Raw genomic sequence first — 25,189 nt, forward strand, 5'->3', positions numbered from 1 at the left:
CCCGGACTGTTGTATTACTATCAAAACCAGCCGGGCCGCTCTTAGGTTTTCTGGAACGAGTTCGCACATTTGACGTGGTGGTCTGCAAGTTAAGCCTGGGTTCCGTATACTACAACCACAACTTCTAGTAGTATCACCACTGCCGACAGAATGTCCTCGTCGCAAGGAGGTGCTCTGGGTGCGGTATGTGTCGCCCTCTTAACCGGACCGTTTTGTCGACCAGCTCGCTGACTGTCTGCTATAGCCCATAACCCCCCAAGGACCACCGTACGCACCGCAGACATGGCAGCTCGGAGGCGCTACGAGCGTCGGCGTCGACGTGCCCGTTACCTCCGTCTTCCTCGTCCTGTTCCTCCTCGGTGCCGCGTGGCACTTTAAGATCTTCATTGGGAACATGAAGATAGGGCACTTCTTCTTCTCGTCGCTGTTCTGTTTCAGTAAGGAACCACCAGGGACCGGCACCATGCCGACATCTTCAATGAAGAGGCGGCCAAGCCATAGACAAGCGAGCTAACAGCACCCGTCACTCCCAGTATTCTGCATGTCCCGAATAGTAACGACCTCAATGCGCATCGCCTCAACCGTCCACCCACGCAACCTCAAGCTCGCCATCGCCGCCAACGTCTTCGTCGCCGCCGGCGTGGTAATCCTCTTCCTCGTGAACCTGATCTTCACCAAACGCCTCGTGCGCGCCACGCAGCCCAAGCTCGGCTGGTCAAAGCCCGTCTCGATCATCTTCACCGCGCTCTTCGTCCTCACCGCCCTCACCATCATCATGATGATCGTCGTAACGATCCAGTCCTTCTTCACCCTGAACACAAACACCCGCGCTATCGACCGCAGCATCCAGCTCTACGGCGCGACCTTCTTCGCCGTGATCTCCTTCCTGCCGATTCCGCTCGTGGCACTCGCTCTCATCGCGCGGCCCAAGTCCTCCAAAGCCGAGAAGTTCTCCAAGGGCCGCTTCAGGACGAAGGTCTACGTCCTCATGACCGGCGCGACGCTACTGTGTCTCGGAGCCTCGTACCGCGCGGGCACGGCGTGGTTGCCGCCTGTCCCACGTAGCAGGCCCCTACCGGATTACTTCCACAAGGCATGTTTCTATGTCTTCAACTTCGCCGTTGAGATCTGTGTCGTGTATTTCTACGCGCTCATGCGCATCGACCAGCGCTTCCATATTCCGAACGGCGCCAAGGGGGCCGGTAGCTATAGCGGGCAGAAGGACGAGGAAGAGATCATGGATGTGTCGACAGAGCCGGTGTTTGTGGAGGGCGAGACGAAGGACGGCGATGTCAGCGATGTCAGCAGGAGGGATAGTGGCGCGTTCAAGAGCCTGCAGTCTGAGAAGGGCGGCGATGCGTTTGAGTTTGGGGTTGTGCAGTTTAACGAGAATGGTGATCTGGAGAAGGGTGAGTGCTGTTTTTCTCGAACTGTTGAAAATTTGAAAGGGTATGAATTGCTGACGTATGATGATGTAGGACGCGTTGTATGGAGCCGCGGCAAGCCAGCTGAAGACCTCAAGGAGCTGCTCGATGAGATTGATGAGAAGATGTGGGTTATCGTGAGAAAGGGCGGCTTCAAGGGATGAGAAGAATCTCGTTCGTCTATACGAAGCTGAAGACGTGACGAGTGAGGGAAGATGTATAAACGGAACGTACTGGGTTCTTACATGGCGTTCAAAGGAGTTTGATGGACACTGAGCGTTTCGCCTATGGCGGACGCCGGTCGGTGGGCGGACTGGGCTATTAATGTTTATCTTATCTTTTAAGGTTATGAGGATAGTCACGGCCTCTGATGCTTGCGATAGTTGTACATCGGAAGCGACGTTACTCACATGACTTGTTTGTGCATGTTGCCCAGGGATGCTCTGGGGAGATTTAAATCGTGCTACATGACGAACCGGAGGGTTTGCAAAAGAGCTTTGATGATTCGAAGCGCGAGGAGGCGTGATATGCCTCTATATCCTACAATACCGCCTCTCCAGCCCGCCGATTCCTTGCAGCCAGCCACCCCAGCAACTTGATATTCCCAACCATCCTACGCCAAGCAGATGTAACTATCATCACACCAACAACATTTTATCATCAAACATTATCATTCTACTCCACTTCCCCGCCACACACTGCCCCACTCCCCTCAAATGAAATCTCCACCACCGAACCCTCCAAACGGATTTGGCGGTCTCCCGCCCATGCCTCCACCCCCACCCGGAAACCTCGGTCCCCTGCCCCTCCCCTCCCCAGGATGCCCTCCGGGGCCTAAGGGATCATACCTCGCCCCCGGCGGCACCTGCGGATCGTACCCGCCCTGCCCCTGCCCCTGAAACAGCGGATCGTCAAACGTCGGGTGCATCCCTCCGCCGCCGCCTTGTCCACCGAAGCCAGGTCTAGGCAGCAGTCCCCCGCCAAAATGCGGCCGGATCGGGTCGTGCGGTCCTAGGCCTGGCGGGTAGAGGTCGTCTTCGCCGATGTTGAAGGGCGCGCGGCCGCCCGGAGGCAGGGGACCGCGCGGCGGGCGGTTGATCTCGTACTCGTCTTCGAAGCCCGGGGGTGGGAAGTCGCCGGGTATGGGCCGGCGGGGCGGCGCGGCGAGCGGGTCGTCGAAGGGGTAGGGGCGTGCAGGGGCGGGGTCGCCGGGGTAGCGGGAGGGGTCGTATTCGGGCTGGGGACGGCGGGGATCGTGTTGATCGCGCTGGGTGTCGTGGGACTCGGTGGTAGTGGATGTCGTGGTGGGAGTTTCTTCGTAGCCTTCCTTCTGGATGCCGGGGGCGAGTTTCTGGATTATCTTTGTTTGGAGCAGGGAGCCGAGGTCGCTGAGGCGGCCGACGGAGATGAAGATTTCTTGGAGCGTTTTCATGGTTTCTTCAGTGGTGCGGTGGGCGGTTATCGAGCCGGAGGGGATGGAGGAGGGCGAGATGAAGTCGTTAACGGTTATTTCGAAGGAGCTGGTCTTGTCGTCGCCGATGGCGAGAGCGAAAACGACGGCTTTGCTGCCGAGACGGTTCACTTTGACGAGATATTCCATCGAGGATTGCGCGTGGGCGTAGCGGAAGGCGTAGCTGGAGGACGAGGCATTCCATTCGGTGGGTAGGGGCTGGAGGTCGTGCGCTTCGCTGCTGGCTTCTGAGAGATGGTTAGCGATGCTCTGGAAATGTGAAGCTGGATGCGCCCTCAATTATGCCGTAGAACAGAGCTTTGAGCTTTTACACTTCAGAGCTCTGATCCCGACACAGTCTGAACTCACCTATCCTGTGATCCTCGCCCAACCCTATTAACCGGAAGCCGACGGCAATCATGCCCGCATGTACAGCCAGTGCAACAGCATCATATGTCGACTTGAGCTGCGGCGACGATTCAGGCAAGCTCTTAGCCATGAACAGCGCCAGCGAGCCCGCACTGAGCGGGTTGCCCGACGTATTTGGGGGGACCATCTTGGATCTTGTAGCCTGCGTTTCGTGGTGGATGTCCTGAGGTTTGGAGAGAGTTTGCGGGTGGTGGGTTGCGAGCTTGTGCAGTGATTAGAGTTATGGTAGTCGGAGTACCTAGGAGGGTATGTAAAATGCAGGCATCAAATGGTGACGAATGACGCGGGGCTGAGGAAGCTCCAGCTTGGGGATCGCGGACTGATCGCGGGGATGGAGCTCGGGCATCCTTGACGTTTTTGACAGCTGCAAACCTCCGACGCACTTCGAAGCCGTTTTTTCAATCCAGGCACAGTAGATATCACATCTAGGACTGTGGGAGGCTGTGTTCCTCTACCCAGCTGGGAGGCTGACGTTGCTTTTAGGCTTGAGGAAAGGCTCACCTCGCAACACAGACAGCTCCTTATCAAGCTTGGTAGCGAGATGGCAGTGGTAGAATAGTCGGATTAAGCATGATATCCACAAGATGAGACCCTAAGAGCAGCCATGGAGCGCGGGACAACGATGAATGACATGAAGCCGACCGTGCTACAAGATCTCACACTCATCGGATTCATCAATTTCATCTTGGAGCACCACAGCCTTCCAACGACAATTGTCATTTGCACCTCGCGGGATACCTTTCTCCAGCAGCTCCTCTGCTCAGAGAGCACCAGCCGACCTTCAGTTCAGTCCACCGACAATCCATCCGATCCAGAAGCAAACCCGGAACGGCATACCGAAAGCTTACTTGTCCCAACACTGCACCTCCTCTCCACTTCCCGAACCGTAGACCTAGCTTGCTGCCCATCATTGCACGCCCTGCAGGCCTACCTCTCCGCTTACGCAGCGCGAGCCGGATCGTGGAGCAAAGCTACTGGAGCTAGAACAACTGGCGAATCCGTACGCACTGGCAAGGTCCCGATACTCGCGCTGCTCAACCCGTTGGCACTCCATAGGGAGACCTCGTCATTCTCCGCGCAGGGCCTTAGCCGCACCTTTGCCTCCGCCGTTGAGGCCGCGGATCGGAACAGGCAGAAGTTGATCGTCACTGAGTGCCTTGATGGCCACGTGACGCCGGAGGATGTTGGTGAAGGTGAGAGAGACGAGGGTATGGAGGATGTGGATGTGAGGATGGCTGTGGAGGCCGAGGGTGCAGGGATCGGCCCAGAGGAAAGGAGCGAGAAAAACCCGTGGGACCAGGAAGTCGGGATTCTTAACGTCACTACGAGGACGTTCGGCGCAGGTGAAAGAGGATGGGTGGGTAGGACCGTGAAGATCCGCAGGGTCGCGGAAAGGTGGTGTGTCTTCCAGAGCATGGGAGGGAAGGACACTCAACGACACAGGGTACGGGATGAGCAGATGAGAGAAGCGTAGACAGCGGGAACACGCAGCGAGAACACGCAGCGAGAACCGCGTCCCCGGGGGGAGATTGTCAGCACTAGAAACACATCGGCTACGGAGATATGCTGATCAAGATATCTAAAGTCCTGAGTCAAGTCAGCCATGGTTACCGTGAGATGCTCTGAGAATATACCGTTGCTGTGTAGTGCGAGTGCTTAAGCATGGCTGGCGGAAGACCTTCTGATGTCCGGCTAGCATTGCGCAAAGATGCTTCTGGCGTGAGCAAATGAGCTCTATGGTGTGTTCCGCCTTTCGTTCCTTGGCCAATCCTGCTAAACGTCCCTAACGCGTAAACGTTACGGTTTCAAGGCGTAAGGGGCCTTTCTTCCTCTAACTAAATTAAGCGTTTCCACAGTACAGTATTCCTCCGGGGAAGCTTTGATTTGCTGGATGCCCAAGAGCAGGTGGCTAGCTTGCGGTACCTTGGCTAATATTGACGAGCTCGCGGTTGCAAGGCGCAACTCAGAGGTCGGGCGGAATATGCAGCTTGAACTTCTTGTTCGCCCTGTCTGGTGCTCGGTTCTCGAACTGCGATCCATGCAGCTCAAAAACCAGAGGCTTGGGTTGCTGAGCAGTTTCTTCTCCATCCTCCGTCTTCTCGGCCAGTGGGACTTCGAACCTGAAGACCGTATGTTCCTTCGGCACAGCTATCCAACATCAGCCCTCCGCGCATCCACTCAAGCGAACAACTCCACTCACTCTTCAGCTCGTTCGCCTTCGTAATAATCTCAAACGTAAACTTCGTATCCCTAACCACGATCCCTCTCAATCCGACCCGACTAACACACCTGCTCCTGACAACTTCCACCTCCGCGCCATGAAAATCCGCGCTCACCAACACCTGCCCCGCTCCCTGCGCCGTGACCTGCCTCCCTTCCCCGGCCCCCAAAACATCCCGCATATAACCCCCCCACATCCTATTTAGTCCTTCAAAGATGACATATTTCCGCTGCGCCTTGGGCACCTCATGCACCCCCAATATGCGCTTGGCTTTGGCGCTCAGCGGCTTGGGCTTTTGGGTCTTGCGCCGGGCGAGCTTTGCGGCACGGGCGCGCTGACGAGAGGCACGCGCGTTTGAGGGGGGTGGCGAGGAGGGACGTAGCAGGAGGGGCTTTTGCTGGATCTTTTCGCGGAAGAGGCGCGACGCGGTGGTGGGGGAGTGGGAGCGGAGGAGGAGGGCGTGGGCGAGGTGGGTGGGTTGTGTGGGGGTGTCTGCCATCTTGGAGAGGTGCTGGAACGGTTGTTACATTGTTTGGGTTGGAGCTTGTCTGTGGTGTTGAGGTTTTGATGGAGCTTCTGCGGGAAACGCGAAGGTCGGCTGCGGCGTCATGCCCCGCGATGGCAGAGAAAGATGTTGACGCGCTCTCATTGTTCAAGTTCCGTACCTGACCGCTATTGAAGACGATTGAGTCACGCTCTTCTAGTCTTATTCTAATACAGATCTCAAATCTCACCCCAGCTTTCCTTCCCCAACAACCCTCCCTACGCCAACCCTAAGCTCCCCTCCAACACATGCGCACTCCCCCCACCAACCTCCCACGCATCCTTCTCTCCACAGTCCGCAAATCCCAAATGTCCACCTCCGCCCCCGCCGAACCCTCAAATGGCCCCTCCAGCAGCACTGCCAAGCGCATCTTCGCCCCCGGCGGCACGAACAACAGCCTCCAAGCCCAACAATACACCAAAGGCTCCCTCGACATCACCCAACTCGACGCCAACCCGCTCACCCAATTCCACACGTGGTTCTCGCACGCGCGCGACAGCGGCGTCTACCAGCCCGAAACCGTCACGCTGTCCACAGCCTCCTTAACCAGCGGCAAAGTCTCGGCGCGCATGGTATACCTGAAAGAGCTGGACGATCGGGGGTTTGTGATATATAGCAATTGGGGCACCAGCCGCAAGGCCGCGGACGTGAAGTCGAATCCCCACGCCGCGCTCACGTTCTGGTGGCACGAGATTGAGCGGCAGGTCCGGGTTGAGGGGCCGTGTGAGCGGCTCAAGCAGGAAGAGTCGCAAGTATATTACGACACGCGGATACGGGGGAGCAGGATTGGGGCGTGGGCGAGCCAGCAGAGCAGTGTGTTGAAGAGCAGGGAGGAGCTGGAGGAGAGGGTCAGGGACGTGGAGAGCAGGTTTGAGGGCAAGGATGAGATCCCGGTGCCGGAGTTTTGGGGAGGCTTGAGGGTCGTGCCGGAGATGGTGGAGTTTTGGCAGGGGAGGGAGAGTCGGTTGCATGATCGATTCAGGTATACTAAGGGGGAGGATGGGGGGTGGAGGATTGATAGGTTGAGTCCGTAGTTGGGAATATCAATTGTCGTTGCTCAGCTTTTGGACCAGGATTGTTTACGGGGAGAGCAATTGCTGCTCTTCTCTTGCGGGGCTACACACTAGGTTACATGGCCCTCAAGGGGAAGGGGGATTGGGTCGAAGCAACAAGCACATGTCAAATCAGCATCCCCAGCTAGCCGCGATTCGCGAACACAGCACTTCGAGCAGCACGCACCAGTTTGGGGAATTTCAGCTTCCATCGTAGAACGTCTACGGCACTTGCGTCCGCCCTGCCGCTGTTGGAAGTTGGGTGAAGCCCTCCCATCCTGGTCAGCTTGAGGGCCTTTCCAGCGGGCCAGACCGTCAGCCAATGCAGGTATGCGTGAGACGGGCTTCAGCACATCGACTTTCCCAGAGTTGGATTGCTGGCATGTCCAATGAAGTCGGGTCGGATGCAATTCCCATGCAGAACGGATGGGGTTTCAGCCATGCAGAGTTGATGTCCAGCACCTTCCCCATGGCGCGGGGCGGGGCAGCTCCAGCCCTATGAGGGCTAGATCCCCATCCCTGTCGACGTTTGAATCAATTGAATCTTTCTGACATCTAGCCATCGCAACGAACCATCAGAAGCATGCCCGTGACACCGCGACGCGTCCGCTCACGATGGTCCGCCTCAAGAACCGCTATCTCTTGATCAACATCCTTTATCCCACCTCCGCGCCGGCAACCAGCGTCTCAGGCACCGTTCCCGACGCGCTCAAGTTCTACCAGCCCACCTCCGACAAGCTTACACCGCAGCTCCTGCTCCGGCTCATCAGGGATGGAGTCGCGGAGTTATTTGGCGATTACGGCGCTGGGATGATTGGGGGGAGCTTGCAAGGTACATATTCAGCCTCTCTCTCGTCGCGGTCAAAGCTGTGTTGTTGGCTCACCGTCTGTTTGCGCGCGGTCTAAAAGTAATGCCACCGCAGTGAAATACCTCTCTCCACCGACCAGCACAGCAATCATCCGCGTTACGCGATCGCATTACCGCCTCGTATGGGCGGCGTTGTCGTTTGTGACGAAGTTGCCAAAGCCGCTAGACACGCCGTGTGTGATTCATGTTATGAGAGTGTCTGGCACGATCAGGAAGGCCGAAGAGGAGGCTATCCGCAGAGCGAGGGAGAGTGTGCTGAGGGCGAGGTTAATCATAGGAGGTGGGGCGCAGGGGCTGTTGAAAGAGGTGATTACCGCGGATGATGGGGATGATGAGGATGCGAGTATGGATGGTATTGAGGATGATGAGGATGATGAGATGGATGAGGATGGCACGGATGACTGAGTGAGCGAGTATGGTGAGGACTTTTGGGGTTCTGGAGTCTCAAGGAGCCGTGTTTGCTATGAGCTGCGCTTACAGGGCCCCTCCTTCGTGGAACGGGCAGGGCCAGAGCAGCGCGATTTGCCGCTGAAGACGTGGTAACCCTAAGAGCAGGTCGCTGACAGCGGAGGGAGGCATGCCAGTACAGTCCAACCGCCATGTCGCCCGTTGGCGCTGTTGGAATGCTGTCCGCGTGTTGGTAGTTTCAGCGGGGCACATTGAATGGGCAGAAACATACATATAGTGCCGCCTAGGGACACCTAATCCTATCACGGATTCAGTTGCCTAGTCCCACCCTCCGTGTGGGCGTTCTTCGAAATGGCACACTGTTCCTTCTGCAACAAATTCACCCTTGAGGTGAACAGGCCGGCATGGAGCGAGCTACTCAGATTTCTTCAATCCGACGGATGCGTGCGTGGTTTGGACCACGAGCAGATCAAGGAACGCCTCCGGCGCTACGACATCCGGCTCATAACTCTTGCGATTAGACTCAAGAACGAATGCTTGGCTCTCACGGAGCGGAACAAGACGCAACAAGCCGAGCTTTCAAGAAGGATAACTGAGAATCCGCACCTCGCTTTTCGGGACTTAGACCTACTATGGGAAGAGGAAAACCATGCCGGCAATGTTGTGAAGATGCATCATGAGATGTGGGATGCGATTGATGTCAATCTTGCGCCTTTTGCGAAAGCTGCGTACGCGGAGCGCCTTGAGAAGTTAGGCCGTGATGAGCTGATGGTGGAGGATCTTGAGCGGTTGGTACAGGATTGTCTTCGACAAACGCAGCTGGTAGGGGAGAGGCCGCTTGAATAGTCCACGCAAATGCACGTTGTGGAAACAGCTGTCCTTGTGACGTGCGGAGTTTGCCAGGGAAGTAGGGCATGTAGAAACGTACAAATAGCTTTGAATAGGACTGTCTGGTGTCTTCTCTTCAGACGCTTTCCCACATGGCTCACTGCACTATGTGTGGCGGAAACACCGCTGTACTCAGTCTGGAGAATTGGAGCACGCTCATTGCTCATTGCGGCAGCGAGCTTGGGCCTTCTCCCAACGACGAAACAAGAAGGCATCTCCGGCTTCACGACTCTCGTCTGATAGCTCTAGCGGTCTGGTACCAAAAGGGATATCATGGGATCCTGCGACATAGGGAAGGAAACCGATCCACCACCGCTGTACTGTCAGCTCGAGATCCGCAGTACCCTGTCACAAATCGACAAACGCTAGAAGAGTTGGAACGGCATCTGCAGGTGCTAGAGGATGCGTACATAGAAGCCTGGACTGTGATCAGGGACCATCTTGTGCCTTTCGCAGCCATTGCATACGAGAGTCTCCACAAGGAGGTGGGCGACCGTGAGGCGATGATAGATGAGCTTGCCCTATGGGTGTGGAAATGTAAGGGACTGGAGCAGAGGATCGAAAGCAGGTAGCGGCATAGTCACCATCCAGAAGAGAACAATCATCAGAACCACGTCCTCTGTACTGCACACGGCAACTGCCTTTGCTTTGTGCGCGTTTTTGTATTCTTAAGGGGCAACCGCAGATGCATGGGTTGTGCTCCAATGAGGCGCGACATACAATTATTACCATGGCAGTGTTTTAATCGTGTGTAAGACCCTAGTAACGCCGAAGAATGCCTCCGGTAATCCGGGAAACTTCTGATCTGAGGAGAGGACAAACCGGTGATGGTTCATGAAGCCCTAAAGGAACAGGTCTTGGTATATTGAAACGACTGCCAAACTCCGCCCCGTTGCCGCGTGACTGCCGCATCATGTTTGAGGCGTCCGCCCCTCAGTCTTCTGACAACGGTGTTCCGAACTGCTCTTTCGCTTTCAGTACTCTATGGATGGTCAGCGTTGACTCGCCAAGACGCCGAAGATTTGACACTCACGAGTACTGCCTCACCAGCGTCCCTTCACCACCCTTCTCTAGATCCACGTTGAACACGAAGAAGTTCCCCTCATGTGTCACAACCATGACCTGAGGGCCATTACTGCTCATCGCCACCACAGTCTTAAGTGGTCCTGACGTTGGTCCAGTAGTCGACTTCGGCACCTTCACCCACGCGAAGTCCCTGGACGGCTCCCAAATTTTCTGAACTGCGCTAGGCAGGTATCCTCCTATCGATGCGGCGAAGTCCTTCCCGACATTTTGTGAAGTCCGGCGAATCATGCTCTGCCATGTTGGCTTAAGCGGCTTGCGGTCGGTAGTGCCAGAGACGTCTCCAAACTCCGAAGGCGAGGCTGCTTCGCTGCCCGGACTTGCGCTCCTGTCTCGTGAACTTGTGGATTTCCTATCCGTCGCTTGGTCGTTGGTTTGCCAGCCGTCCTGCGGAGGGAGAGTGCTGTTCAGCCGGAAGATGTGCACAGTCTCTGATCCCGAGGAGACGCAGAGAAGAGTCGAGGTAGCGTTGAAGGACATGCTGAATATCCGGGCCGGTATCGAGCCTCTTCGGAACTGGAAGAGCTTCTGCGCGTCTGGAACAGAGAAGACTCGTACGATCGTGCCCTTCTCCGAAGCTGTCGCCAGGAGTGTGCCTTCGTTATTCAGTGCTATGCAGGATAACGGCGCTTGATGCGCTTCAACGACATTGACCGCTTCCGTCTTTGTAGCGTCGAATATGAGAACTTCGCCAGTGGTCGGGGCGACATGGCTGCCTGCTGGTGGAGCGTGTGAAGGCGGAGCGAAGGAGTTGGGCGCGGTCTTCTGCGGTAGGGGGTACACTATATAGTTCCGCTCGGATGAAGGTGACAACGCGCATATAGCTGCTAGCAGTCAGCCAAGGGCTAAGGCAATCGCGTCTCCAAGGCGTACCGTTGGGATTCGGAGATGTCTCAATCGTGTAGAGCAGCTTCATGTTGCTGATGTCGTAGAGGTAGATTTCATCTTCCAGGACTACAACAAGTCGTTTCCGGTTGAGCCGCACAGCGAGAACCCTGGTCGGGAAGGTAAGTTCGCATATTGTTGAAAGCCTCTGACAAGGATCAGATTGCAAGTCCTCTGCATGTCAGACCGCTAGATTAGGGGCCGCAAACGTACTTTCGTATTCTGTATCCGAAGCAGCCGTGGCGACAGTATCAGCGCAACTAGAGAGGTGGAGAAGAGCATCTCCATAAGGCTGACATCTCCCTCATTGCTCTCGAAAGTCTTGTGGAAGGGGTCTGTGGAGTAGAGCCGGAAGCCTTGGGTAGTGCCTGGTTGGTGATGTTAGCAAAGCAGTTTGGAAGCTGTAGCATTAGCATACCAACACCTAAGACGCTGTGATCTTGATTGAAGGTCACGAAATTAAGGGCCATGATAGCTTCAGCGTGCGTGAGATGTAGGCCCAGCAGGCAAATGAAAGGTGGGTGCTCGAATGCTGTTTGGCTTGGGACAAAAGCTGGATGGAAGATTGTCACCGCCGTAAGATCCTGCAAGGAGACATTGTGTGCATCAATTCAGCTGCCTGGTGAACTACCTGTTGGACTGCTGAAAAGGCAACATCAAGCTATGAAGTTGCGGCGGTCGGAGCTGTGGCTGAAACCCCACATCAGCCACAGTAGAGGGCCGTGTCTGGGGAGTCTTTTGACATCTGATATCGGCCTTGCTGAATCCAACAACCTCAGAATCGGAATTGAGTATCTGAGCAAAAGTCAGCAAACGATTGGCAGTCATCCTCTTGAATGCCGTATACGGCTCTGGCTTTGGTATCACTCAATCCACGGACGATGGAGAGCTCAGGAGCAGTCAGGCCAACATCTCGACATGGCGCAGGGGCAAAAAGTAGAAAAATGAAACAGGACGAGTACATCATGGACACGAATGATAGCAGCATTGTTTCGAAGAGAAGCGTGGCGAGGTTCTACCTCCACAACGAGCCGGATCTCTACGAATCGTTTGTGAAGAAGTTTCAGCGGAGACACCCGCTTATAAATAGGGGATACTGGCTACGGATTCAGGCTATTGACTATGGTGTACTTTACTTTCTACGACAGCCGAGTCCCGGTTCCAGGAAGAAGGTGATCGTGAACCTTGGCTGTGGCTAGTGAGTAAGAGTTATCACGCCCATCATATTATGAAGAGCCCTGGCTGATATATACGCAGTGATCCGCTGCCCTTCAGGTTCTGGCACAATCATCCAGCACTGCGTAAAGACACGATCTTTGTAGATGTTGATTATCCCCAGCTATTGCAGGAGAAGAAACAAATGATACTTGAGAGTGATGTGCTTGGAGCATCCTTTCCACCGGGAGATCTTGTCCCCTCGGAAGGAGACGTCCTCCTGAAGCATCCACACTACCTGGCCGTTGGCTGCGATCTTCACCAGCTCGTTAAACTAGAGCAAGTATTGGAAGAAGAACTCAGCTTCTCCGAGCAGTCAATACTCTTCGTCGCTGAAGTGTCCATTGCGTACATGAGCGTAGAAGGCGCAGATGCAGTCATCCGCTGGGCGAGCTCTTTCGAAGACAGCCAGTTCTGCTTGCTTGAGCAATGTCTACCAGATGGACCTGACCACCCATTCGCTCAGACAATGATCAAGCACTTCGACAAGCTCCGGACTCCGCTTCGCATCATACGTGATTACCCGACTCTTGCAGATCAGCGTTACCGCTTTATGAACTCTGGGTGGCCGCAAGTAGACCTAACCAGTCTATGGAATTTCTGGAGCAACGACCACTGCATTCCCCCTGAGCAGAGACGTTCTCTCGACGCTTATGAACCTTTCGACGAATGGGAAGAATTCGCACTGTTCGGTAGTCACTACTTCTTGTTGATTGCTGGGAAGGCGGATCATGTCCGCCCGCCCTTAGAATACTTCATAGCGTCCCGTGAGCCATGCGTGCGGACCCGGTCTACAGCAATGAGAGCAAGCGGGCCCTCCGATGGACGAAGCAGGCCGAATTATACTGTCCGTTCAGCCGACAGTGACGATCGCCGCCGCTACGCCGCCGCCTTTATTCTAAATAACACGGCAGTAGCTCTCCATGGCGGTCTCGGCGCACAGGCTCGAGTGAACACCTGCCAGATTTATCCAAGGAACGTGTCGTTACCAGAGAACGTGGATGGACCGCCCCTTCCAGAATCACTGATGTGTCATACCATCACCAATCTGAGTCATGACGAATGTGTCATGGTCGGCGGACGAACGTCTCCAAGTCACGCGAGCTCTCAATGCTGGTTTAGGGGACAGGGCCAGTGGAAAGAAGTACAGCCTCTACTGCCTGGACGGTACCGGCATTGTGCGGTGAAGGTGCACGTCAATACTCCAGAAGGCCCCATCGCCGGTGTTCTTGTTTATGGCGGCAAATCCAGTACTGGCGAGGTTCTGTGCGATTGGAATCTTTGGACTCCCACATCCGGTTGGAAGCAAGTTCCAATCTATCCCGATGACATGCCCGCGCGGTTTGGAGCCGCGCTTGCCACAACAAATGCCGAACTGACCGAAGGGACCCTATTCGGTGGTTTATCAGCAGGCGGCGAATACGTCACGGACTGCTGGATTTGGCGGCTGCATGTCGAGGAGTTTCCAGTGATCAGCTGCGCCGAAGTCAGCGGCACCATACCAAAAACTTTGCGTAGGTTTGGCGCCAGCCTCGTCCACTCCAGATGGGGACTACTGCTTGTTGGAGGTGTGTCACAATCCGGCTGCCTCAAGAGGGAGGACGAGGTAGCTGTTGTAGAGGTGAACATGGAAGAGCCAAGAGTGGAGGTTAGGAGCCTAGATATCATCCCCGCCGGATTGCCACGTCCCCTGTTGATCGGCTCAAGCGCTGCAACCCTCGCAAACGGCGATGTGATCGTTGCTGAAGGCGGAGCAGTCTGCTTCTCTTTCGGCAGCTTCTGGAATACTGGATATCTCCGACTCACTAAAGGGGACGATCACATCACATCAGCCAAGGAAGTTCAAGAGCCTCTACCTCTGCCATGCAGCGAAATATCAGGACATGCCACTCGAAGGATTGAACTCAACAATTCCGGGGATGCTGCTTCATTACTAGCGACAAGCGGTTCATTTCGCAATGGCACACATGATAATCTCCCAACTAAATCACCTGATGGTCCGGTTGCTGATCTTGTTGCTGAGCAGCCGTGGTTATCTGCGAACCTACCACAAGTAACTGCAGTATCGCGGATACATGTAAATACAGAACAGGACTTTGACGGGTTGTTAACCAGTCGACAGCCTGCCATTATCGAAGGGCTCGACATCGGCTCATGTACTCGACTCTGGACACTCGATTACCTAGAAGACTGCATCGGTGCTGACCGCCCGGTCATCGTACACTCTTGCCCTACAGAGCGCATGACGTTCCAAACGAAGAACTTCTCATATACCAAGCAAGCCTTCGGAGAATTCCTGAAGGCTACAAAGTCTGGTGAGAAGCTTTACCTCCGATCAGTAGCTTCTAAACAGCCGGCGAAACATCCGACAAACCTAGAGAAGGACTTCCCCGCCATTGCGGCGGACTTCAAGCTGCCACCGCAACTAGCCAAAGTAACGGAGACTATGCACAGTTCTCCCTTGAGAATCTCAGGCCCCGTCACGCTGTGGCTACACTACGACGTAATGGCGAACGTCCTATGCCAAGTGCGCGGCACGAAGACTCTGAGGCTCTACCCACCTGCAGACGTCCTGCATCTGGCCTTCCCACCAGGAGCGTCAAGCTCGAATATCAATGTCTTCACGTCCAACCATGCTCCATTGAGGTTCACGCACCCGCACGAAGCGGCGCTACGACCTGGAGACGTGCTCTTCATCCCACCTTTGTGGGCACATACCGCGACTCCGACGGATGGCGTGAGCGTGGCCGTGAACGTCTTCTTTCGCAATCTGGAAGAGGGATATGCCGCTGGGAGAGATGTGTACGGTAACAGGGATTTGCAAGCCTACGAAAACGGTAGGAGGGATGTTGAGAAGATCGTGAAGGCTTTTGAGGGGGTGCCGAAGGATATGGGTAGGTTCTACTTGGAGAGACTTGTTGCGGAGTTGAAGGAGAAGGCAGGGCTTTAGAATGGAAGATTGAGGGTCCAGAGAGGGATCAAGCGATCTAGAACCGCCTCATAGACCGCCATCTCAGTGAAGACAGTTTAGGCATCATTAGCCCTCCATTGCTCCGCGATGTCGTCCTGTAGCTAGCAGGGGCCATCCGAAAAGGTCGTTGCCGCACTTGTGCTCTAGCTTGTTCAATGCTAGACTCGCGATCGAACTGGACGCATGGTCTCGTCAATCCTGAGCAGATAGACCAACCTCATACAATAGAAAACAAAAAACGGTCAGCAATTTAGCTCATCAATGCATGGATAGGCTGAGTTGTCTTCGATCTGTAACATGTGCTTGGGGGCTGTTCATCCAGGGCTACAAGTAGCTTGAAATGCGGTAACGGGCTCTTAGGATGGCCCTTGTGGGAGCGCTGTACTCCCTAAGTAAACACATCCAGCGGCATGCCCTGTCAAAAAGGGTGGAACCGCGTCCATTGATATTACTACTACTACTACTACTACTACTACTACTACTACTACTACTACTACTACTACTACTACTACTACTACTACTACTACTACTACTACTTGTGGCAGCGCTGGCGAACCATATCACGTGGCGTGCCTTCAACTGAGTCGTGCATAAGAGACGTTTTGATCAGCGATGATCACGGTCAAAGCGTCCAAACAGATCTGTGGTTCTGGGTTCTGCGTTCTGGGGAAGTTCGTCTGCGCTTTCCCCGCACTCTTCCGGCTAGCGGCTAGTCCGGCGACGACCGGCTTGAGCTTCGAAGGACGTCTCACGCTGTCTCTTGGGTGCTCTTTGCTGAGCGTGTGCTCATGGAAGCTCCATACCGCTATGTTTGTGTAGAGAAAGGGGATCGGCATGATAGTAGCGGTCCTCTCTCCGTGCCAACAGTAGAACCGCCACGTTTAGGAGAGACAACAGCAGCGATCAGGGACCTGACACTTGTAACGCAGGACTAGCTACCAAGCCACCGGTAGCTCCCGAGGGCTCCCCTCCCACTCGTAACGTATGAATTGCTTATCAGACAACAGCTAAAGAAGAGACAGGCGCGAAATCAGAATCTGGCAGTGTTTGCGCTCAGCAGCTGCATCGTAGGGCTCAGTAGAGAGCCACCAAAGCAAAAGCCGTGGTGAAGTGCGATATCAGCGGTCTCTAGCGCGGAAGAGCGGGAAACTTGGGAGCTTGGGGCGTTGGCTGGGCCCTGAAGCGCCCCGCTTCCAGCACTGCTCGAGATAGGCTGAACATGCCACGACCAGCCTCAAATGCAACGCTACCTTGCGGGGGATTGTCTTACTGCAAATCTGCAAAACATGCCTCCATGTTCTCCTGAAGTCCTCCAAACTTATTCTCTACCCTCTTGAACAACATCCTGTATCACCATTGCCAGTCCTGTGTACCATTCTCTTCTTCGTCGTCCGCCAGAGCGCCCTCATCGCCAGTAAGGTAGCAGTTGCTTGTGATTGCGACAGCCGTTTGCCGCCATCTCGTAACGTGAGCAATCCATTACACAGCTACGACGTTGTGGAGCCTCAGATTCACTGGTATAGTCACTGATTTGAGTATATTCAGCCACGGCGAGCTCTACCAGACACCATTCAACACACCGTCGCGTATCCCTCGCAAGCCACAGCAACGTCGATGTCTTGCTGCGTGATCTAAGCTGCAGCCAGCCGCCGGCCTGATACCACACTCTCGGAGTCTATCTGCCAGGCGTTCTCGAGTGTAAATCTGATAATCCCACCATCGGCGGATCATACCTCACATTGCTCAATCGCTCTACACACGGCTTCTTCTCTATTGCTCCCACTCGAACCTGCTGTTCTAGAACTTCTCACAGATCCATGCCATGGCAGCCGTAATAGCAAGAGCGCCCGCGATTCATGAACGAGCGTCGACTCCACCTCCACACCTGACACTGAACACCTCGTCGAGGGGCACACCAGCTGCGGTTCCTAATAAGCATATACCAATATGCTCTCCAGGTCCAAGACCTATCCGCGGCCTTGAAACACCGCCAGCCTCTCCACCAACGAAAAACCCGCTCGAGACTTCTACCATTACTTATCCGCCAGACACCTTCGCTCGCCTTGTTGAAGATCCGCCCGTATACTCCATTGATGCAAACACAGTGGCCAGGGCTTTGGATCAGGTAGCCACACAACCGCTTCCAGACCCGAAGCTGGTATTTCCCTGGCTTCATGGCCTACATGCCGAGAACCAAATACAACTGGCTTTCTTTGTCGCCAGGCGGAAGGCATTGCGGAGGGTACCGAAGTGTATCCGAGGGATCACAGTTGTCAAAGCTGGGGGAGACCTGAGCTCATCGAAACTGAAAGGGGCAATATCGCCTGCGGAGGTGCTTCTTGCCGAGACCGGCTGCAACGACTCTGGCGAGTTCTTGGAGTGCGACCCGAAGGATGGGTTCTCGGTTCGGAACTTTCAGATACAGGCTTGCAAGATGGCTACCGTATCGGACATCATCGTCTACGGTGATCAGCAGACCTCGAAAGACGACGTGTCACGGCTAGCAAAGCGAATAGCACGGGCACAGAAGGCTTGCAGGGAGAAGCACGCAGTATCCGGCTATGATATTGGCTTGTTCAATACGTTCGTTGTATCGGGTAAGCGCATGCGCCCAGCCAGTGATTGATTCTCGATGAACGCAGCGTTTGTAGCGCCTGCTGACTAAATCAGATTCATTCGACGTGTTCGAGCGGGAACACAAGGACCTTGTGGCAGTGGATGCGAAGGGTGTCATGACTGGCAACGTAATGGACTTTTGTGAGTGAACCTCTTAACGGAGATCTTCCACACCGATGCTGACTCGGACACAGTTTACTGGGAGCGCCTAGAAATGTGCAGCATGTCCAAGGCCTCGGAGATCAGCCAAAATGTCTTCCTTGGTCCCACACCAGATTCCACACTCGATCCAACGCTAGTCAATGAGCCAGGGTTTGACGTGACGATTGAAACAAGCGACCTAGCACAGGTTCCGGATTCACGGTCGCTGAAAGCTATGCGCCAGGTCCTTGTGGGCTCGGAGAACGCGCCGGTACACCTCGAGTTCCCGTCGTCGGGCAGCATCATGCCACCCACCTGGTCGCAGGCTGAGGTTGACGGGCTCATGGAGACATGCCGGTGGATCTATGAGATCGCAAACCCCGAGGTGCCCAGTGATGCACCGGTGGAGAAAGATAGCGATGGTGACAGCATTATGCTTACTTCTTTGTCCAAGCCGAAACGGATACTTATACACTGCACGGACGGATACACTGAGAGCTCGCTCCTAGGCCTCACATACTTCATGTATGCCGAAGGTTTAACGGTTCACGAGGCGTGGGTACGGCTACACAAGCAGAAAGGCCGGAACTTCTTCGCCTACCCATCCGATGTCGCGCTCTTGACGAGCATTCAGCCGCGGATCCTGCAGGAATCTCCTCGCTGGCGAGGCGATGTGCTACATCTTCAGGAGCCGAAGTGGCTCTCCCGCATCGACGGCAGTCTTCCCAGCAGGATTTTGCCATACATGTACCTTGGCAACCTCAACCACGCGAACAACCCAGATCTTTTGAAAGAGCTGGGGATTACGAGGATATTGAGTGTTGGCGAGCCGATCTCATGGCCGCAGAGCGTTCGCGAGCAATGGCCAAGTGAGAACATGCTCTTCATCGACCGGGTGCAGGATAATGGTGTCGACCCCTTGACGGATGAGTTTGATAGGTGCCTCGAATTCATCGGTATGAACCCCCAGAGCGCCGCGATCATAAGCAAATATGCTGATATGTGAGTCTAGAACAAGGCAAGCTCGCCAACACCGCCACTTTGGTCCACTGTCGCGTCGGCGTGTCACGCTCGGCGACAATCTGTATCGCGGAGGTCATGAACGAGCTGGGCTTGTCATTTCCTCGAGCATAGTACGTCACACAGCCTCCTTCTACAGTCGTGTGCCTTCCTAATATCTGTCAGCTGCTTCGTCAGAGCAAGGCGTCTCAACGTCATCATACAACCGCACCTTCGCTTCACTTACGAACTCATGAAATGGGATGAATCTCTGCGCTTGAAGCGCGGCCAACCGCTACGACGCGAACTCGAATGGGCAACTGTAGCCCGCGAGATCGCACTCATGAACAAACCTTACTCACGACAGTGAGAGGTCATACCTCCTGAGATTGCGGTCTCAGTTGACGGTGGGGTGGTACGATTAACGACTTATGGATACGGGACACTTGTACGATCGCTTCGCGGCACTTCAGCCTCCAGCGTGGATACGAACGGGATATGGGTACGGACACGAACATTGCTACGATCAGGACTACGATCAGGAACACATTCAGGGACATCTCGGCGTCTGGATTTCAAAGGACCGGACAGAAATGTTGGAGACGGCGATGTAACAGCTACATTCTCTGCAAGCCCCCCCTGTCCTGCATCCTTTGCAGGACGACATGGGAGGCCCTCTGGACATTTGCGCTCGAAAATTTCTGCTTGGCTTTCTCTCGCTTGTGCGCTGCGCAAGGACATCACTGTTTCGACGGGGTTTCTCTAGGGAAGGGCGCGGACGGACGAGCTGGGATGCGAATGTTTTAGCTTTGCATTCTCTTGGCAACATCTTTAGCATGATATGTCTTCTTAATTTCAAGAGATTCTGTCTGCACGTAGGTTTTATGTGTGATTTGCGCAAATGTGTGTCAGACGCTTTTGCTGCTAACCATGCCTGAGACCAAGGACGTTATCCGCTTTACGGAAACCCGACGCCTCATCCGTCGCAACCCAATCAGAAAGCCGCCCGTGCCCCGTTGCTGAACTCCCAAAACTCCATCCCCATCCTGTGTCAGTCAACTGAGTGATGCCCCTCTCTGAACGAAAACCACACACACCACCTAGCCCCCTGCCCTCGAAAGAGGAAAGAAATCCCCACACCTCCGTCAGGTCTCAACGAACCTCGAACTCATCAACCCATCCATCTCCGCCCGTTCCCTCGGCGCTCCCTTCTCCTGCTCCCTCATAAGCACAGCCAGCACCTCGACCGGCGGCTTTAGTCCCAGCTCGTGCGCGCGCTTCCACCGCAGCGTCCGCGAGATGCCGATGCAGGGGCCGTACGCGCCCGAAGTGTCGAACTCGCGCAGGATCTTCTCGGAGAGGCTCAGCTTCTCCTGATGCACGCGGGGAGCTTTGCGGGTGGACTCTTTGGCGCGCCAGTAGCGCGATATCGCCGCGTCGGAGACTTTCGCTGCGGCGTCCTCCTCTGGCGTGCGTGTTGCGGCGGGCTTGGTGAGGTTGCCCTTCGGCGTCGCTGCCTGTTGCTGGATTGATAACTCCGCGGTTGTGGGCTCTGACGGGTCGGGCGAGGCGACGGCGGGGAGGTTGGAAGAGACGATGGATTCGAGCAGGGCGGGATCTTGCTTCGTCTTGTTGGTGGTGCCCTTGATGCCTTTAGCCGCTGCCGCTGCTGCGGACGTGGGCTTGGTGACTTTGGAGGGCTTGCCGTGGAATGAGAGCGTCGATTGGGAGTTCGCTTGGGAGGAGGTGCGGCGGGCGGCTGTGGGGCCGGGAGGGCGGCCGCGTTTGGGGGGCATGATGGTGGTGGTGGTTGTGGGGTGGTTGTTGTGAGGGTTGGTGGCTGGTTATTGATCGGTTCTGCGCGGAATTGCTGTGGGTCTTTAAAAAAGGTTGGATTTCTTGTTGCGCGGGGATATGAGGGGTTCACAGTGTGAAGAACTCGGTGTGTTGTCGAAGTGCTTGCTCTGGTGGTGAGACTGAGGTCCAAGAGTCTTGAGTGACGTTCTACGTATCTCGCTAGTGGCTGTTGCCGGAGTGATTCGCGCCGAGGAAAACCACTTTACGCGCTTCACCAGCTTCAATCTTGCGTAGGACTGATGATGGTTCAAACTCCATCAGCTGTAGAGATGGCAGACTCACAATCGGCCTCTGAAGTCGAGGCATTGATCCCGCAATTCACACTCGACAGAGTCCTCAACCAAGGTGATCGTCTCACCTCCCCTTCGCAACCCGCACACAGCTCATTAATTAGCTCCTCGCAGATCAAGCCGGCCGCCGCATTGTCCTCTCTGGCAGCATTGCCTCCAAGCCCGCGATCCTGCTTGCAGAGCGCGCCGCATTCCCTTCCGACCATGACCACCTCTCACGTTTCTCCACCTCCCTCTCGCACATCAAGAACCTCGGCGCAAATGACATATACCACTGGTACCTAGCGTGCACTTCCACCTCTCCTAGTTCAGACCTCGCGGCCCAGCCGCCAGACCTGAAGCTGAACCTCATATACCCCTGCACCGACCAGCACGTGAAAAAGTACTCCCAGCAAGGCATACGACTCGTAACCGAGACACCCCAGATTTACGCCTCCCATGTGCGGCCCTACATGCAAGCAAAGCGCGATGAAGGCCGCCTCAACTGGGTCTTCAACATCCTCGAAGGCCGCACCGAGCAGGAAGACGTCTTCTACCGGGAGCACGGGCCCGAGGGTTTCCTGATCCTGCCGGATTTGAACTGGGACCGCAAGACGCTGAGCTCGCTGCATTTGCTTGGGCTAGTCGAGCGACGGGATTTGTGGAGTGTGCGAGACCTGAGGAAGAAGGATGTCACGTGGCTGAAGCATGTGAGAGGCAAGCTGCTGGACGCCACGGTTAAGCTGTATCCGCAGCTCGAGAGGGACCAGTTGAAGCTGTATGTGCATTATCAGCCTACGTACTACCACTTTCATGTGCATGTTGTGCATGTGGCGCTTGAGACGGGGGCGACGCAGGCAACGGGGAAGGCATTGGGGTTGGAGAATATCATCGGACAGCTTGAGATGATGGCGGAAGGGGAGAAGGGGGAAGAGGCGGGCATGGCGGACGTTAGTCTCACGTATCAGCTCGGTGAAGCGAGCGAGCTGTGGACGGAGGTTTTCCTGCCGCTCAAAGAGGGACGGGATGCCCGGATACAGCCATGAACAAGGCAGCAAGGGAATGGTCGCTGAACATGGCCAGTTGGAAAGTAGGCTGGGCTAGTCTCTCAAGAGTATGAAGCGGCAATAGCCAGCACGACTCTGAAAACAGTAGGGGATGGCTAGCATCCTACTGGAGGCCCACCACTGAGGGCTGTTGCAGCCTGTTGTCTTACCCAATGAGTCAAGCATAGCCGGTCCTCAGCATGGTCAAGAGGCACGGTAAATAGAGCAATAATAGAGCAAAGGGTAACTGATAGTCTAATATTCTTTATTTGACCAACTGGAACATTGAGGGTGTCATACCTAGTCACGAACTTTAAAGCTAGATTGATCTCCTTTCCACAAGACGTTTTACCCACTCTGCCTGACTTCGTATCTCCATGGAAGGCCGCATGTTTGCAGCTCCATGACCATTCTTCTGGCCACACGGCCCGGCCCGAAGAGCCTCCCGCCGCATGACGAACCACGATAGTCCTCTGTCCGCAGCGTGGAAACTCTCCAACCACACCCACGCTCACTATGAACGTCTTTAGAGGCCGAACAGCATGGCTAGCCCTCGCCATAGCGAGCGGCGCCTGCGCATCCTTCAATGGCGTTTTCGCGAAGCTGTAAGAACCCAGTTCCCATATAATGACTCGAATGCCGCTCACGTAGTCAAAATCACAGCACGACCACCGAGCTTACAACCACCTGGGCCTCCGCCCTCTCCACCTTCCTCTCCCTCAGCCCCACCAACAAACCCATCGAGTACCTCTTCCGCGGCGTACGTCCCTTCCCCTCACCCCCCTTCCCATACCCCTCACACCAGCTAACACGAACCCCCTCTCCCGCGCAGTTCTTCTTCGCCCTGAACCTCCTCTTCAACGCCATAATGTGGGCCCTCTTCACACGCGCCCTGACGCTCGCCTCCTCAACCGTGAGGGTCAGCATCATCAATACCTCGGCGAACTTCATGTTGACAGCTGTATTGGGCGCGCTCATCTTTTCTGAGACGCTGCCGGGGCTTTGGTGGGTCGGGGCTGGGATGCTTGTGGTTGGGAGCGTCGTTATTGGGGGACGGGAGGAGGGGGAGGGGAAGAAGGTTGGGAGTACGGGGATGGAGGGGACGGAGGGAGAGGCGGGGGATAGGTTTAGGGATGAGCCGGCGATAGGGGATGGGGAGGAGGAAGAGGGGGCGAAGGCTAGTTTGGAGCTGGGGAGGGTAAGTGCGGATGGGGATAGAAGGTAGATGTCGGAAATACAGCTTGTACCGTAACAGGTACGATGAATGGATAAATGTGGTTCCACAGTGGTTTGATCCCTCGATTCTTTATTCACACAAGTTATAGATCCACATAGAGTACCGCAAGGACTCGACTTTTAATACAGTGGTGATCAAGTGTCTTTGGCTACGTTTGTTGGGTACCGTAGTGGAAACTGTAGAGAGTCTCCTAACCAGTCTATGGAAGGAGAGACTGTTGTGATACGCAGTCCATCAGGCGCGCTCATAATGGGTTCGTTCACAAAGAACCCAAGACCTCTGATCTACAGCCAGCATGCCAGCAACGCCACCCAATGTCCGATAACCAAGCTCGCAGACGCCTCGCTAAATCCACAATAGCACGTTCCTCATTGCTTCATGAAACCATGATGTCAGCTTCACCATTCCCGTTCATGACCTCATCCTCATGTTCATCTCCCTCAGAATCAAGTCCTAGACTCAGTCTAGACGGGATATCCTTCTTCGCCTCCCGAGCCTTCTGCTCCGCCCACGCACGCAGTCTGACAAGGTTCTTGATCATAGCCTCACGGCGTGCACCTTGGCTGGACAGTATGGCTTGATTCACTCTGTCAGCGACGGTCTGCCGCAATGACGGATCCAAGAGTGCCTTGAGCGGCGGAGCCAGGTTCTCCGGTGGGAAGATGAGAAGGGCCATGGTGCGCTCGAGGTCTTCTAGGAACTCGGGATTTGTGGGAGCTCGAGGTGCGAGTTGAGATGATGCGAAGGTGAGAGCGGGGGTTATGTCGGCGTCGGGGTTGGACATGCATGTCCGAATGAGCTCGATGAGTTGTAGGCGAAGAAGAGCAAAATGTAGTGACGGGTCGATGTCTAGTATCTGCGCGTGACCGCGAGTCAGCATTGCTTCGCAAGTAGAAGCGGGCAGGACTGTTGTATATAGTGTTTGCTCATACTGAGGACTGAAGTGTGAGTTGTTTTCATCAACACCCGGAGGTGAATATGAGTGGTGCATGAAACTGATATAATCATAGCAAACAAGGGATGCATCGGTACGATAAAAGTGGGAGCTACTGACTTGTGGGTTCAGATCATTAATCTTCTCGATAGCCTTCTGTATATCCCCAGCATGTATGGCGTTCCGGATTTCTACCCTCAGTCGTATCGAATCCTCTTCCGCAGGTGGCTGGATGTTGGCTTCCATAGCAAACTTCCGCGCGGCGGACGGGTACCCTTCGGTGATGAGGTAGTCCATGACGACGTAGTTGATATCTCTAGTAATGCCGACAAGCGATGTTAGCCAGTCGTTCCCTCGCAGTCCATCTTGAGTAGAGCAAGGACTCGCGCGGAGAGAGGAGGATCAGAAGACAAGTAAACATGATCTCCACATTGTATTTCGGAGAGATTCCCAACTTGATTTTAAGCACATCATGAAGAAGCAGGCGCGGCGCACAAACGATGAAAGGACTATGAACGTACGTTTTGGACGGTCGTATCTCGTCTATCCGCCGCTCGAAGGGGTGTCTTGTCGGCGTAGCCGCCGAGACGGAGACGGTCGAAGAGCTCTGGCAACAGTGAGCCCTGCCCACGAAAGTACCTCCATCCTAGGT

General features: G+C 55.1%; 13 protein-coding genes across 13 annotated transcripts; 8 read left to right on the plus strand and 5 right to left on the minus strand.

Annotated features, from left to right (window-relative positions):
• Nucleotides 1-150: 150 nt before the first annotated feature.
• Nucleotides 151-1,588, plus strand: W97_00218 (uncharacterized protein; the record flags this gene model as incomplete). The annotated part of the gene is made up of 4 exons (XM_007778135.1): nt 151-183; nt 245-437; nt 534-1,409; nt 1,479-1,588. 4 exons carry the CDS (start codon nt 151-153, stop codon nt 1,586-1,588), a joined length of 1,212 nt encoding a protein of 403 aa, XP_007776325.1.
• A 548-nt stretch (nt 1,589-2,136) lies between these two features.
• On the minus strand, nt 2,137-3,430 carry W97_00219 (uncharacterized protein; the record flags this gene model as incomplete). Its single annotated transcript, XM_007778136.1, has 2 exons — nt 2,137-3,122; nt 3,244-3,430. The coding sequence occupies 2 exons, from the start codon at nt 3,428-3,430 to the stop codon at nt 2,137-2,139; spliced, it is 1,173 nt and encodes a 390-aa protein (XP_007776326.1).
• A 477-nt stretch (nt 3,431-3,907) lies between these two features.
• W97_00220 (uncharacterized protein) lies at nt 3,908-4,777 on the plus strand (the record flags this gene model as incomplete). Its single annotated transcript, XM_007778137.1, has 1 exon — nt 3,908-4,777. The coding sequence occupies one exon, from the start codon at nt 3,908-3,910 to the stop codon at nt 4,775-4,777; it is 870 nt and encodes a 289-aa protein (XP_007776327.1).
• A 489-nt stretch (nt 4,778-5,266) lies between these two features.
• Nucleotides 5,267-6,023, minus strand: W97_00221 (uncharacterized protein; the record flags this gene model as incomplete). Its single annotated transcript, XM_007778138.1, has 2 exons — nt 5,267-5,451; nt 5,504-6,023. 2 exons carry the CDS (start codon nt 6,021-6,023, stop codon nt 5,267-5,269), a joined length of 705 nt encoding a protein of 234 aa, XP_007776328.1.
• A 353-nt stretch (nt 6,024-6,376) lies between these two features.
• W97_00222 (pyridoxamine 5'-phosphate oxidase) lies at nt 6,377-7,102 on the plus strand (the record flags this gene model as incomplete). The annotated part of the gene is made up of 1 exon (XM_007778139.1): nt 6,377-7,102. The coding sequence occupies one exon, from the start codon at nt 6,377-6,379 to the stop codon at nt 7,100-7,102; it is 726 nt and encodes a 241-aa protein (XP_007776329.1).
• A 633-nt stretch (nt 7,103-7,735) lies between these two features.
• W97_00223 (uncharacterized protein) lies at nt 7,736-8,393 on the plus strand (the record flags this gene model as incomplete). The annotated part of the gene is made up of 2 exons (XM_007778140.1): nt 7,736-7,952; nt 8,044-8,393. The coding sequence occupies 2 exons, from the start codon at nt 7,736-7,738 to the stop codon at nt 8,391-8,393; spliced, it is 567 nt and encodes a 188-aa protein (XP_007776330.1).
• A 1,920-nt stretch (nt 8,394-10,313) lies between these two features.
• On the minus strand, nt 10,314-11,722 carry W97_00224 (autophagy-like protein 18; the record flags this gene model as incomplete). The annotated part of the gene is made up of 4 exons (XM_007778141.1): nt 10,314-11,191; nt 11,241-11,400; nt 11,466-11,620; nt 11,671-11,722. The coding sequence occupies 4 exons, from the start codon at nt 11,720-11,722 to the stop codon at nt 10,314-10,316; spliced, it is 1,245 nt and encodes a 414-aa protein (XP_007776331.1).
• A 474-nt stretch (nt 11,723-12,196) lies between these two features.
• W97_00225 (uncharacterized protein) lies at nt 12,197-15,417 on the plus strand (the record flags this gene model as incomplete). The annotated part of the gene is made up of 2 exons (XM_007778142.1): nt 12,197-12,450; nt 12,510-15,417. The coding sequence occupies 2 exons, from the start codon at nt 12,197-12,199 to the stop codon at nt 15,415-15,417; spliced, it is 3,162 nt and encodes a 1,053-aa protein (XP_007776332.1).
• Nucleotides 15,418-17,260: 1,843 nt separating this feature from the next.
• On the plus strand, nt 17,261-19,564 carry W97_00226 (uncharacterized protein; the record flags this gene model as incomplete). The annotated part of the gene is made up of 5 exons (XM_007778143.1): nt 17,261-18,035; nt 18,109-18,195; nt 18,249-19,151; nt 19,208-19,328; nt 19,381-19,564. 5 exons carry the CDS (start codon nt 17,261-17,263, stop codon nt 19,562-19,564), a joined length of 2,070 nt encoding a protein of 689 aa, XP_007776333.1.
• Nucleotides 19,565-20,339: 775 nt separating this feature from the next.
• Nucleotides 20,340-20,990, minus strand: W97_00227 (uncharacterized protein; the record flags this gene model as incomplete). The annotated part of the gene is made up of 1 exon (XM_007778144.1): nt 20,340-20,990. One exon carries the CDS (start codon nt 20,988-20,990, stop codon nt 20,340-20,342), a length of 651 nt encoding a protein of 216 aa, XP_007776334.1.
• A 330-nt stretch (nt 20,991-21,320) lies between these two features.
• Nucleotides 21,321-22,366, plus strand: W97_00228 (uncharacterized protein; the record flags this gene model as incomplete). The annotated part of the gene is made up of 2 exons (XM_007778145.1): nt 21,321-21,396; nt 21,456-22,366. 2 exons carry the CDS (start codon nt 21,321-21,323, stop codon nt 22,364-22,366), a joined length of 987 nt encoding a protein of 328 aa, XP_007776335.1.
• Nucleotides 22,367-22,882: 516 nt separating this feature from the next.
• W97_00229 (uncharacterized protein) lies at nt 22,883-23,591 on the plus strand (the record flags this gene model as incomplete). Its single annotated transcript, XM_007778146.1, has 3 exons — nt 22,883-22,971; nt 23,030-23,126; nt 23,199-23,591. 3 exons carry the CDS (start codon nt 22,883-22,885, stop codon nt 23,589-23,591), a joined length of 579 nt encoding a protein of 192 aa, XP_007776336.1.
• Nucleotides 23,592-23,979: 388 nt separating this feature from the next.
• W97_00230 (uncharacterized protein) lies at nt 23,980-24,834 on the minus strand (the record flags this gene model as incomplete). Its single annotated transcript, XM_007778147.1, has 2 exons — nt 23,980-24,459; nt 24,658-24,834. The coding sequence occupies 2 exons, from the start codon at nt 24,832-24,834 to the stop codon at nt 23,980-23,982; spliced, it is 657 nt and encodes a 218-aa protein (XP_007776337.1).
• Between the last annotated feature and the right edge of the window lie 355 nt (nt 24,835-25,189).

The sequence above is a fragment of the Coniosporium apollinis genome, assembly GCF_000281105.1.
Source record: "Coniosporium apollinis CBS 100218 chromosome Unknown supercont1.1, whole genome shotgun sequence".
Taxonomy (NCBI): Eukaryota; Fungi; Ascomycota; class Dothideomycetes; genus Coniosporium; species Coniosporium apollinis.